The sequence below is a fragment of the Rhinichthys klamathensis genome, unplaced genomic scaffold, assembly GCF_029890125.1.
Source record: "Rhinichthys klamathensis goyatoka isolate OS25496 unplaced genomic scaffold, OSU_Roscu_1.1 h1tg000752l_1, whole genome shotgun sequence".
Lineage (NCBI taxonomy): Eukaryota > Metazoa > Chordata > Actinopteri > Cypriniformes > Leuciscidae > Rhinichthys > Rhinichthys klamathensis.
Genome location: NW_026607159.1, coordinates 63,445 through 77,500, shown reverse-complemented (window position 1 = coordinate 77,500; position 14,056 = coordinate 63,445). Strand labels below are relative to the sequence as shown.

At 42.9% G+C, this 14,056-nt stretch overlaps 1 protein-coding gene across 3 annotated transcripts in view; it reads left to right on the top strand.

The window, feature by feature from the left end:
* trpm7 (transient receptor potential cation channel, subfamily M, member 7) overlaps positions 1–14,056 on the top strand; it is a 75,989-nt gene that overhangs the window by 37,965 nt on the left and 23,968 nt on the right. For 2 of the 3 annotated variants that reach the window (XR_008805777.1, XM_056242783.1), the window contains exons 17-32: positions 802–1,030; positions 1,662–1,811; positions 2,360–2,503; positions 3,366–3,494; positions 3,625–3,876; positions 4,049–4,223; positions 4,572–4,704; positions 4,796–4,980; positions 7,034–7,166; positions 7,378–7,973; positions 8,870–8,970; positions 9,052–9,142; positions 9,774–9,841; positions 10,665–10,690; positions 10,841–10,866; positions 10,966–11,019. Coding sequence is in view for 2 of the 3 variants with exons in the window: in XM_056242783.1 (XP_056098758.1) it covers positions 802–1,030; positions 1,662–1,811; positions 2,360–2,503; positions 3,366–3,494; positions 3,625–3,876; positions 4,049–4,223; positions 4,572–4,704; positions 4,796–4,980; positions 7,034–7,166; positions 7,378–7,973; positions 8,870–8,970; positions 9,052–9,142; positions 9,774–9,841; positions 10,665–10,690; positions 10,841–10,866; positions 10,966–11,019 (2,492 nt within the window). In the remaining variant the exon portion in view is untranslated. The remainder of the gene's footprint in view (positions 1–801; positions 1,031–1,661; positions 1,812–2,359; positions 2,504–3,365; positions 3,495–3,624; positions 3,877–4,048; positions 4,224–4,571; positions 4,705–4,795; positions 4,981–7,033; positions 7,167–7,377; positions 7,974–8,869; positions 8,971–9,051; positions 9,143–9,773; positions 9,842–10,664; positions 10,691–10,840; positions 10,867–10,965; positions 11,020–14,056) is intronic. The other variant, XM_056242784.1, reaches the window with a different exon arrangement.

Sequence of the window (14,056 nt, the reverse complement as noted above, 5' to 3'; positions counted from 1 at the left end):
CAGACATTATAGTGTACCAACAAAGCACAATATAACTTGAAATAAATAATTGTTAAACAAAAAATATTTTTATTTGCCCATCTTTGAGCCTATTCCACGTGAGTCACGATCAGGGTCAGGAATCGGATACTTCTAAAATTAACATTTCGATTCGTCTGTGAGCATTTCAGTACGAGTTTAAAGCGTTCGAGCGTAAGAATTGAAATGAGGAAATCAATAACAATCGGAATCGATAATATTCAAACGATACCCGACCCTAGTCACGATCAGTCCGGGAATCAAATGCTGGAAATGAAGCTCAAAGTGAATCTGAACTGTGGCGTCAAAAACTTGAACAGAATCGCTTTTGTCTTGCTTAGTTGGGGACATTTAATGTAATATTCATCAATATTATTGATCTCCTGCACTGACAGCATTATATGAGAACTGAACTGAGCTGGACGATGACATCACCGTTTACTCCAGAGTGACTATATATATAAATGAACTAAATTAATAACTTTTTCACAACAGAAATGATCCATCACTGAACTGACTTAAGCTGGACTGTGACGCTATTCTCTTCTGGAAACACACTCTGTTGCATTATTGTCCAGTTATCTCTGTAAAGCTGCTGTGAAATGATCCGTATTGTTAAAAGCGCTGTAGAAATAAAGCTGACTGGACTTTAATAAAGACACTGTTGTCTTTCAGCCGCTGAATCTGAATGATCTCAAATTTGATGATGTGCATTGATTGTTTATTACTGTGAAGCTGTACGGTATGAAGTGCTGTCGTGATGACGGTGTGTGTGTGTGTCAGTGAGTTCGGCACGCTGGCGGTGGACCTGCTGGAGCAGTCGTTCCGCCAGGACGAGACGATGGCCATGAAGCTGCTGACGTACGAGCTGAAGAACTGGAGCAACTCCACGTGTCTGAAGCTGGCGGTGTCGTCGCGGCTCCGGCCCTTCGTGGCGCACACCTGCACACAGATGCTGCTGTCCGACATGTGGATGGGCCGCCTCAACATGCGCAAGAACTCCTGGTACAAGGTACAAGATTACGTTCAGCAATGCGTTTAGCAGGAGGGACGGGCGATGAGGACTCATGTTTTCTGGTAGTGTTGCGCAATTAATCGTAATGAAGCCACACACACACACCACAAATCCCTCTGAACACCAGAGGGCGTCTCACACACACACACACACAACAGCACATATCCCTCTGAACACCAGAGGGCGTCACACTGTGTGTACACACACACACGCCAAATATGCCCCGCAGAAGTACGATAACACACATCATTTTCTGGTATTCATTGATATAAATATAGTACTGTTCACTACTGTTTCTGGCTACAGGTGATGATGCATTCATGACAGCCTCAGAAACACAGACTAGAGTGATCTAAAGTAAAACAGACCCGTCGCCAAAGAGGCGTCCCTGTAATATACCAATTACATAAAAGAATAGTAAAAATCTAAACACCAGCCCTTGCCGAAATGGGAAAGTTGCAGATATATGTTTATTCTGTAGAAGTGCAGATAAACACCAAGAATAATTACACACAATAACAATTCAAATAACAAGTTAGAAAACAATAATACTGATAATAATGCGCGTCCCTATTTAGCAGACGGCTTTATCCAGAGTGTAAGAGCTCATTGGTTTGTGTGTGTCCAGGTGATCCTGAGCATCCTCGTCCCTCCTGCCATCCTCTTGCTGGAGTACAAGACCAAAGCCGAGATGTCCCACATTCCCCAGTCCCAGGACGCCCACCAGAGCATGGAGGACAGCGAGCACAACCTGCAGAACCCCGACGACATACCGATGGTAAACACAGACCGTGGAGATCTTTAACACACACTCGAGTCTGAGAACGTGCCTCGGCCGTCGCTCCGCACACGACCCTCAGAAAACGGTCAATCTTTACAGGAGTGTGTGTGTGTTCAGGCGTTCTTGCACAATCACACTGGAACAAATGATCTGTGTTTCGGTCTCGTCCTCCAGCGCGAACATCTAAACATTCCTGAATCAAGACACATTTACTAGAGAAGCAGAATGACTGTTTACTGAAAACAAGAACTAATATCTGTCAGTGGAGTCCGAAAAATAAAATAAACTTAATTTAAAGGGAAAACAAGATTTTTCTGACTCCACTGACAGATATTAATTCTTGTTTTCAGCACAAACTTAATTTTCATACATTTTTCAGTAAACAAGACTTAATATCTTCAGTCATTCTGCTTCTCCAGTAAATGCATCTTGATTTAGGAATGTTTATATATCTGTGCTGGAAAACGAGGCAGGAACCCTGAGGAAGAGCATCTGCATGTGTTGCAGTGTTTTGACAGCTGTGTGTGTGTGTGTGTGTGTGTCAGGATGTGTTTAAGGAAGTGCGCATGAATGAGAACGCAGAAATGAAAAGTGAGTCGGAGGTCCACGTCCGCTCGCGCCGGTTACCCATCACTCGCAAGTTCTACGCGTTTTACCACGCGCCCATCGTCAAGTTCTGGTTCAACACGGTACGTATGACTCTTTTCTCACGCTCTCTCTGTGTGTGTGTGTGTGTGTGTGTGTCTCATTTCCAACTCTTTAATAAGTGTTCTGGATTGTTGTTCCCATGCGATAGTATCAGAGACACTCGTCCCTGCATAAACTCTCTGTGTTACACTGATAAACATCTCAGAACTAGTGGATGTTTTACTAGTGACATTTCAACCGTGTGTGTGTGTGTGTGTGTGTGTGTGCAGCGCTGGTTGATCATTCATCTGTTGTTTCTCATAAGCTGAAGTGTGTTGAGGTGAATGTGAATTAAAGATTTTCTGAAAAGCAAATGATTGTTGTGTGTGTGTGTGTGTGTGTGTGTGTGATGAATCATCATGACTCTTTGATCGCTCGGCCGCTGTAAACAATTCTTGAGCAACTGCGCAATCGGATCAAACACACAACTGACAGGAATCCAGTCAGAAAATTAGAATTTACTGTCTAATGCAAAATGTCACAGAATTTGGCCATTTTTGGATTCATAAATCAAAAGTACCTCTGTACATTAAATCTAACACACAGAAACTCACTTCTTCACTAGAAACCACCAAATAAATGATTGGTTTAACTTGAAAGAAGTATGACAGAAATGCAATGCACTATAATAAAGGTTTAATTTGGTTATAAATGAAAATAGTTATTGAATTGATTTGATTATCACTGTTATTTTGTTGATTAATAAAACACAGCAAAATGAACACAGAATTTGGTGACATAATCAAATGGATTTGACAGACTTCATCATAGTCTCCTGGATATAGTGTGTGTTCATGCGCCGTCTCTCTGAGATGCTCGGTTGTGATAATATATGCATGTCTGAAATGGTTGTGTGTGTTGCAGCTCTTTTATATCGGGTTCCTGATGCTGTATTCCTTCGTGGTGTTGGTGAAGATGAAGGAGCTTCCGTCTCCTCAGGAATGGATCGTCATTCTGTACATCTTCACGCTGGCGGTGGAGAAGATACGAGAGGTGTGTGTGTGTGTTCAGATGTTTGAGTGGGGCGGATCAGAAATGTTTAATTTTTTGAGCAGCATTGGTTACATCCGACGAGTTCCAGCTGAGCGTTAGCCGATCTGATGATTGTGTGTTTCCTCTCTAGATGTTCATGTCTGAAGGAGGGAAAATCAGTCAGAAGATTAAAGTGTGGTTCAGCGACTACTTCAACATTTCTGACTTCCTGGCCATCCTAATGTTCTTCGTGGGCTTCGGTCTGCGCTTCGGCGATGCTAGCATGTTTATCGCGGGCCGGATCGTTTACTGCTTGAACATCATCTTCTGGTACGTGCGGCTGCTGGATATTCTGGCTGTCAATCAGCAGGCGGGGCCGTACGTCATGATGATCGGGAAGATGGTGAGCGCTTGTGAAGAGTGTTGTGGTACAAGTAACGGCCGTTATGTAGTCAGATTACTTTTTTTAATGAAACAAGTAACGCATTACAACAGTATCTTAACATTACTTTTAAAAACTCGTGCGGTGTTGAGTACAAGTCGTCGATCGGCGTGTTTGCTCGCTCTGTCCGCAGGTGGCCAACATGTTCTACATCGTGGTCATTATGGCTGTTGTGCTGCTGAGTTTCGGGGTTCCTCGTAAAGCCATTTTGTATCCAGATGAGGAGCCTTCATGGACTCTGGCCAAAGATGTGGTTTTCCAGCCCTACTGGATGATGTACGGTGAAGTTTATGCGTACGAGATTGACGGTAAAGCCCTGGAGACTCGCACACAGAACAAAGCAAAACTAGCGTTAACACAATCAAACACTTTTAAACCCTTTCCAAATTCTCCTGACTGTAACGTGGGGGGAAACTAACCAGCCCTTACTAACCCGAACCGTAAGATCTGCTAAACCATCATTCAATTAACGGAAAACACTTTACAAAAAGGTTTCATTTGTTTACATTAGTTAACTCTCATGAACTAACAAGAAAAATACTTCTACAGAATGTATTAATCTTAGTTGATGTTGATCTTAATATTCACTAATGTGTATGTAGCACATAGTAATGCTAGTGATGTCATCAGCCTCAGTTACATGTGTGTGTTTGCAGTGTGTGCGAACTCGAGCGAGGAAAACGCTAAGAAGCTGTGTAACACGGGAGTGTGGCTGACGCCGCTGCTGCAGGCCGTCTATCTGTTCGTCCAGTACATACTGATGGTGAACCTGCTCATCGCCTTCTTCAAGTGAGTGACCCGCCGCTACGCCCGCCCGCGTGTGTGTGTGTGTGTGTGTTCTCCGATCGTCATGCTAACTGACCGAGCCGTGTCTCTGCAGTAACGTGTACCTGCAGGTGAAGTCCATATCTAACCTGGTGTGGAAGTACCAGCGCTACCACTTCATCATGGCGTATCACGACAAGCCCATTCTGCCGCCGCCGCTGATTCTGCTCAGCCACATGGCGTCAGTCCTGTCGTCCATCTGCAGGAAGAGGAAGAAGGACAGCAGCACCTACGGACCAAGTAACGTGTCTAAAACTAAGTTACACTGACAGTTGCACGAGTTACACTGTCTAATGTGTCCTCTAAAACTCTTAAATTCATCTGTATCAGCCTCAAATATCTTAAAGGGATACATATGAAAAGTCCTCTCCTCCTCCCTCTCATTTCAACGGGAGAGGACTTTTCACGAGTGATGATATTGCTGCGCCGAGTCGAAGTGCTCCCAAGCACTTGCTGTGGTATTCCACCATACAATATACAGTTAGGTCCATATTTATTTGGACACAAGCACAATTTTCATACTTTTGGTTCTGTATGCCACCAGAATAAAATTAAAATGAAACAATCAAGATGAATTTGAAGTGCAGACTTTCAGCTTTAATTCAAGGGGTTGAACAAAAATATCAAGTAAACATTTTAGGAACTGCAACCATTTTTATACACAGTACCCCCATTTTCAGGGGCTCAAATGTAATTGGACAAATTAATATATAAAATAAAATGTTCATTTTTAATATTTTGTTGAGAATCCTTTGCAGGCAATGACTGCTTGAAGTCTGGAACTCATAGACATCACCAAAGACTGGGTTTCCTGCTTTGTGATGCTTTGCCAGGCCTTAACTGCAGCTGTCTTCAGCTGTTGTTTGTTTGTAGGTCTTTCTGCCTTTAGTTTTACCTTCAGCAAGTGAAATGCATGCTCAATCGGGTTGAGATCAGGTGATTGACTCGGCCATTGCAGAATATTCCACTTCTTTTCCTTAAAGCTGCTGTCCGTAACTTTTTTCAAGTTAAAAATAATCCAAAATAATTATTTAAAAAAAAACACATTCAGCCAGTGTTCAAAACTATCTGCTTGCCGTAGCTCGATTCAAAACGGTTAGCTTGTAATAATGATTTTATTTCCAGTGGTACTGGTGGGTTTCCGCGGGAGATTCGAGCATGTCTTTGCGTCATTACGTCACACCCGTACACATAAAGGAGGAGTTTCGGCTAGCCGGCTATACTGCGCGTGAGGATGTTGACGTTGGGGAGAGTAGAGATGCCTTTTCTCGCAGCACTTTACATAATTGAACTTATGGCGGATCCAGAAAGGGTCAAACGACAATAATCAGTGTCAACTGGAGATTCACCAGTTATAAAACCCAAAAGACTTCCTACTTCGGATTTAAAGTGGCTAGAGAAAGACAGCAACCGTCTCATGTGAACACAAGGAACATAGGCAGGGCGTTTGGTGCGTGAACTCCGTGTTTTGAAGGGGTTCAAAACGGAAGAAGAGACGCTTTTTTCTGCTGGACAAGTAAGACATTTCAATAGTTCAATCGTGTAACAGTACGTTTTCTTAATTCACACAGTTATGGAGTTTCCTTTGATGTGCCTTTCTCGTTTAGCTATTATGGGGGGGGGGGGTGGCTCTCTCAAGAGCTGTAATTCCTAAACCCTTCCTCCAATTTGGATGTAAATACCCTCAATTTAAACCTGAGAGTGTGCACTTTCAGCCCATATCCATTAAATAACTATAGCTTGAATATGTGTTGGTAAATACATGAAAAAAGGAAAAATTGTGCCTGTGTCCAAATATATATGGACCTAACTGTAGTCATCCATTTTACACGCTTAGAAAAGCGCAACGTTTTATTTTGTGTCACCGTCCTAGGTCGAGTTACACTACTCGTGTAACTGTTTAAATGGGGAAAACGTGGAGGTGTTTGCTCGCTTCTCTTCTGGGCACGTATTGAATGAACAGGGCTGAGATAAGATCTAACAAAGTTTCACCGCAAGACAGCGATGTAGTGCACGCACTGAGACGAGAGAGGTATGCATCAACTCGTCTTAGTTAAGGGAATAACATAGTTTAATATGAAAAACCAGTAGAGTATCCCTTTAAATGGTATAACAATAGTCGTAATTATCATTTCAGGATGTCTGAAATTTGGGGTTCAAAAACCAGGAATCGCGATATAGCTTGATGTCAATATTAAATTTCAAAAGGCGATGATTTAATGGATATGGCCATATGGTATTGATTTTATTTGTGCTGTTTAAAACGAGCTTTAAACGCGATGCCCTGTTTCAGAGCTCTTCCTGACCGAGGAGGACCAGAAGAAGCTGCACGATTTCGAGGAGCAGTGCGTAGAGACGTACTTCCACGAGAAAGACGATCAGTTTCACTCCGGGAGTGAAGAGAGAATCAGACTCACGTCCGACAGGTCTGCAAGATTTGTACAGGAGAGACAATGTCATTATTCTTCAGATTAGTTTAGTTCACGTTTTGTTCTCATCTGATAGTGTCAGTGCAATTAAATCAATAATATTACTGAATATTAACTGGCTTTTAAACTGTAGAACTTGAATATGGTGCAAGTAGATTTAGAGAAGCGTCTACATGAACATGAATATGCCTGTGTGTGTGTGTTTCAGGGTGGAAACGATGTGTGTGCAGCTGAAGGAGGTTGGAAACAAGGTGAACTTCATCAAGCGCTCTTTGCACACGCTGGATTCTCAGATCGGACACCTGCAGGACCTCTCGGCGCTCACGGTGGACACGCTAAAGGCGCTAACAGCCCAGCGCGCGTCTGAGGCTAGCAAAGTGCACAACCAGATCACGCGTGAGCTCAGCGTCTCCAAGAACCTGGTGCCCGACCTGACGGGACACTCGAAGTCGAGCGCGCTGGTGCGCTGCAGTGTGGGGTTCCTGCCGCCCGCCGCTAGCATAGCAGAGTCGCTGTTCGGGGGCGGAGCCGAAGGGCTTCAGGGGGCGGAGCTTCCTTCGAGCCCGGATAGGCGCGCTCCGCTCCCGGTCGAGTTGGGATCCTCCAGCTGCGCCGTCCCACAGTCGCTCACGCGCTTTCACTCGCTCAGACGCTCCATTCGCTCAGACACGGGTCATGGCAGCCTCGTTAGCGCTCCAGCGGCATCGGCTACGTTCTTCGTCAGCACGCCGTCACAGCTCACAGACTCCAGGCACTCGCAGACGGAGCCGTCGCACAGCGCCGTGGAGTTCGGGGCCTTCGTGGGTGAGTATGAGGAGAGAGTTAATGAGGGCCTGCCAGTGCTGGTCATATGTGAGCCCGAGTGTGAGGGATACGTGAATCATGCCTTCACTGATGATGAGGATGATGAGGTTAGAGAGCAAGACCTCACCGCTGACCGGCCCGACAGAAACACGCCGCTCCCGGGTCTCCCTCGGGCCCCTGAGCTCCGGCCCCGGCGCTTCACGAAGGACGGCCGCTGCAGACGTGCGCTACACAGACTCAGGCAGAGAACCGGAGGTTTGGCTTCGGTCCACCGCTGGGAATCGGGGATAAATGACGCATAACCCCGCCCTAACCTTGACCCTTGACCCCCTGTGTGTGTTAGGGCCCCGATATACTCACGCCGAACTTCTTTGCTTGGGGTTAAAAAGAAGTTTGAAATACGATATACTGTTAGCGGACATCCCAACGCCTTCCACATTTAGATGAATATGTAAATATGTGCTGTGCTTTCTTCTCAACAACAAAATAAACACACAACAAAAATGACAGCGGTGAGAAAACAGCATCTGATCATCTGGTCACGTTTAATACAACACTATACAATAGACTGCTCGCCTGAAGTATATCGGGGCCTTTAGAGAGGGTGGGACGGGTGACCTCTGACCTCAGGTGGTTTCATCTCAACCGGTCGCTTTTTACTAAACGTCCCTCGGGGGTAATGGAGTGCTGTCGTGTGTGTGTGTGTGTGTGTGTGTGTGTGTGTGTGTGTGAGACTGCGGTAGACTCCACTAACCCGGGCTGGTGCTGGTTTGGGGGTTTGGTTAGAGATGTGGTATTAATCAGTGTCACCACAGGGAACCCTTTAACATGTGACTGTAATCCACTGATCAACTGTTTAAATGCCTTTGGACTCATTCTGCCATTTTTCTCTGAAGGTCACAAGGACGAGCCTGAGCCTGAGGGTCAGAGGTCGTTCCCTAAAGAGAGTGCGGTGAGCGGGCGTCAGTCGAGTCCGTCCAGAAAGGCCCGAGATGTGGTCAGTGTAGTTGTGAATGCTAACGATGCCACGGTTCCCCAGGAGTGTCCCAATCCCGATGGATGTTGTGTTTCTCCGCAGGCGGGGTCGCAGGGTCACATGAGGACGGTGAACTCGTACGCCGGATTCACAGAGTTCGACAGAAACCCTTCCTTCTTGCATCCAGAGTCCAGTGAGTTGCACACACACACACACACACACACCAGTGAACGCTGTAAACATTAACCCCTTCCAGCGGCTCGCTGATGACATCATGAGCACAGATCTCACGCTGAACTCCTTCACACACTCACCCTAAAGCAGGAGTTCACATCAGAGTTAACATTCCCTGATAGTTTACTCTCCCGCACGTCACCCAAGATGTTCATGTTCTTTCTTTCTTCAGTGGGACAGAAATGAAGGTTTTTGAGGAACACACTCCAGGGTTTCTCCATATAGTGTCTTCAATGGGGTCCAACGGGTCGAAGGTCCAGATGTGAGTTTCAGTGCAGCTTCAAAGTCTCGACACGATCCAGCCGAGGAATAAGAGTCTGATCTAGACAAACCAGCCGACATTTATAACAAAATACACATTTATATACTTTTAACCACTAATGCTGGTCTTGCTCGAGCTGTGATGCGACACACATTACGTGATCAGGGTGAAAGGTCACCAACTTCTTTTCCACTGAAGAAAGAAAGACATGAACATATTGGATGATGTGGTGGAGAGTAAATCATCAGGACATTTTAATTCCGAAGTGAACTCGTCCTTTAAGTGTGTGTCCGGTCTCTTTATGTGTGTGTGTGTGTGTGTGTTTCAGCGCTCAGTGAGCAGGAGAGGACGCGTGTGTCGCTGGAGGACGTCTCGCACTACGACGATCTGCTGTCGGTCAGTCAAACACTCAATCACGATCTTTAAGGGAAACAAAACAATTGATATAGACACCATTAACATCCAGAAATCTTAATGTCTTCTGTTAATTTCTCTTTCTATTATGCTATTTCGGACCTTTCATGTAGTCACGCAGGTTTGTGACTAATTAGCATAATGTCAGCCTGTGGTGTTGATTGGCTGAGCAGCGTCTCTTAGCTCCGCCCTCAAACACTGTAGTGTATCTGAGACTGGGAGAGTTCGGCTCGTGTTGTTCGTGTCGAGGAGACGCTGTTTTCTGAGATTGAGACGGTAAACCCACGCCATCGTTACTGTTCGCATCACTGTGATCAAGAGCTGAGATTCAGATATGATAATGAGCGTTTGCTTTCTGACCAATCACAGCAGAGCAGCTCTCAGAGAGGCGGAGCTTAGAGAGACTGAGTCCTTGATGGAAGCGTTTCAGACACTGAGAGGAAAGAGCTGAAGCTGCAGTGGAGATTATGAGGACATTAGTGTGTGTTTGACCTTGGATGAATGTGAACCTGTTGTAGGAGACGCCCAAACAACATTAGCAGCCTTTAAAATAGCAGAATAGGGGCCCTTTAAATATCATATACAACTATTTGTTATTGTTTTGTATTATTCACTTTGGTCTCGCCTGGTTTCTGACATGACGTATAAAAAAATAAATAACAGAAATTTTGAGGTAGAAAGACTGAAATAGAATTTTCTTGTCGAACATACTTTAATCATCTTTATTTACAGCTTTGATAAATCATTTATAGTGTACATGTACACACACACACACTCACACACGCCGTTTGTGTTTTATTCTCAGGGTAAATCGGCTCAATCCAGCAAACTGTGAGTAACTGTCATTGTGACATCATCGTGTGTGAAACTAATTAACTCATGCAGTGATTGTGTTTTTATAAATGATTGTTGCGGTCACTTACTAGAACTCAGTTTACTCTTGTCATAATGTTTTTCTTGCTTTTTTCCCATCGTGTTCAGGAGTCCAGGAGACGACATCTCTAACCGTGAGTGTTTCATCACATCTAATGATCAGCTGATGCAGAAACATCCTGACTGAACATGTCTAACCGCTGTGTGTGTGTGTGTGTGTGTGTGTGTTTCAGCTGCAGCGGGTCTGTACGCCGCCCGTCACACACACCTGGGCGCACGCAAAGACTGTAAGTCTGACCCCTGCTGGTCCGTCTCAGCGCTGCACACACACACACACTGGCTACATTTACATGCAACCAGATAATCCGTTAGTAATCGGCCTGACTGAAAAGCCTTCATGTAAACGCCTTCATCGATCCGAACGAAAGGGGTGTTTATTCCTTTTCTAATGCGATCGAGAGAACATGTAAACACTTGATCGGGACTGCAGAACCCTAATGACGTAGAAATAGCGTAATGATGTAGTAATAGCGTAATGACGTAGAAATAGCGTAATGACGTAGAAATAGCGTAATGACGTACAAATGGCGTAATGACGTAGAAATAGCGTAATGACGTACAAATGGCATAATGACGTAGAAATAGCGTATTGACGTAGAAATAGCGTAATGATGTAGAAATAGCGTAATGATGTAGAAATAGCATAATGACGTAGAAATAGCGTAATGATGTAGAAATAGCGTAATGATGTAGAAATAGCGTAATGATGTAGAAATAGCGTAATGATGTAGAAATAGCATAATGATGTAGAAATAGCGTAATGACGTAGAAATGGCGTAATGACGTAGAAATAGTGTAATGATGTAGAAATAGCGTAATGATGTAGAAATAGCGTAATGATGTAGAAATAGTGTAATGATGTAGAAATAGCATAATGACGTAGAAATAGCGTAATGATGTAGTAATAGCGTAATGACGTAGAAATAGCGTAATGACGTAGAAATAGCGTAATGATGTAGAAATAGCATAATGATGTAGAAATAGCGTAATGACGTAGAAATGGCGTAATGACGTAGAAATAGTGTAATGATGTAGAAATAGCGTAATGATGTAGAAATAGCGTAATGATGTAGAAATAGTGTAATGATGTAGAAATAGCATAATGACGTAGAAATAGCGTAATGATGTAGTAATAGCGTAATGACGTAGAAATAGCGTAATGACGTAGAAATAGCGTAATGATGTAGAAATAGCATAATGATGTAGAAATAGCGTAATGACGTAGAAATGGCGTAATGACGTAGAAATAGAGTAATGACGTAGAAATAGCGTAATGACGTAGAAATAGCGTAATGACGTAGAAATAGCGTAATGACGTAGAAATAGCGTAATGATAATGATGTAGAAATAGCGTAATGATGTAGAAATAGCGTAATGATGTAGAAATAGCGTAATGACGTAGAAATAGCGTAATGATGTAGAAATGGCGTAATGATGTAGAAATGGCGTAATGATGTAGAAATGGCGTAATGACGTAGAAATGGCGTAATGACGTAGAAATAGTGTAATGATGTAGAAATAGCATAATGATGTAGAAATAGCATAATGATGTAGAAATAGCGTAATGACGTAGAAATGGCGTAATGACGTAGAAATGGCGTAATGATGTAGAAATGGCGTAATGACGTAGAAATGACGTAATGACGTAGAAATAGTGTAATGACGTAGAAATGGCGTAATGATGTAGAAATAGCGTAATGATGTAGAAATAGCGTAATGACGTAGAAATGGCGAAATGACGTAGAAATGGCGTAATGACGTAGAAATGGCGTAATGACGTAGAAATGGCGTAATGACGTAGAAATGGCGTAATGATGTAGAAATAGCGTAATGATGTAGAAATGGCGTAATGACGTAGAAATGGCGTAATGACGTAGAAATGGCGTAATGATGTAGAAATGGCGTAATGATGTAGAAATGGCGTAATGACGTAGAAATGGCGTAATGACGTAGAAATGGCGTAATGACGTAGAAATGGCGTAATGACGTAGAAATGGCGTAATGATGTAGAAATAGCGTAATGACGTAGAAATAGCGTAATGACGTAGAAATGGCGAAATGACGTAGAAATGGCGTAATGACGTAGAAATGGCGTAATGACGTAGAAATGGCATAATGACGTAGAAATGGCGTAATGATGTAGAAATAGCATAATGACGTAGAAATAGCATAATGACGTAGATATAGCGTAATGACGTAGAAATAGCGTAATGACGTAGAAATAGCGTAATGATGTAGAAATAGCGTAATGATGTAGAAATAGCGTATTGATGTAGAAATAGCGTAATGACGTAGAAATAGCGTAATGATGTAGAAATAGCGTATTGATGTAGAAATAGCGTATTGATGTAGAAATAGTGTAATGATGTAGAAATAGCGTAATGATGTAGAAATAGCGTATTGACGTAGAAATAGCGTAATGACGTAGAAATACCGTAATGACGTAGAAATAGCGTAATGACGTAGAAATAGCGTAATGACGTAGAAATAGCGTAATGACGTAGAAATAGCGTAATGACGTAGAAATAGCGTAATGATAATGATGTAGAAATAGCATAATGACGTAGATATAGCGTAATGACGTAGAAATAGCGTAATGACGTAGAAATAGCGTAATGATGTAGAAATAGCGTAATGATGTAGAAATAGCGTATTGATGTAGAAATAGCGTAATGATGTAGAAATAGCGTAATGATGTAGAAATAGCGTAATGATGTAGAAATAGTGTAATGACGTAGAAATAGCGTAATGACGTAGAAATAGCGTAATGACGTAGAAATAGCGTAATGACGTAGAAATAGCGTAATGACGTAGAAATAGCGTAATGATAATGATGTAGAAATAGCATAATGACGTAGATATAGCGTAATGACGTAGAAATAGCGTAATGACGTAGAAATAGCGTAATGATGTAGAAATAGCGTAATGATGTAGAAATAGCGTAATGATGTAGAAATAGCGTATTGATGTAGAAATAGCGTAATGACGTAGAAATAGCGTATTGACGTAGAAATAGCGTAATGACGTAGAAATACCGTAATGACGTAGAAATAGCGTAATGACGTAGAAATAGCGTAATGACGTAGAAATAGCGTAATGACGTAGAAATAGCGTAATGATAATGATGTAGAAATAGCATAATGACGTAGATATAGCGTAATGACGTAGAAATAGCGTAATGACGTAGAAATAGCGTAATGATGTAGAAATAGCGTAATGATGTAGAAATAGCGTATTGATGTAGAAATAGCGTAATGATGTAGA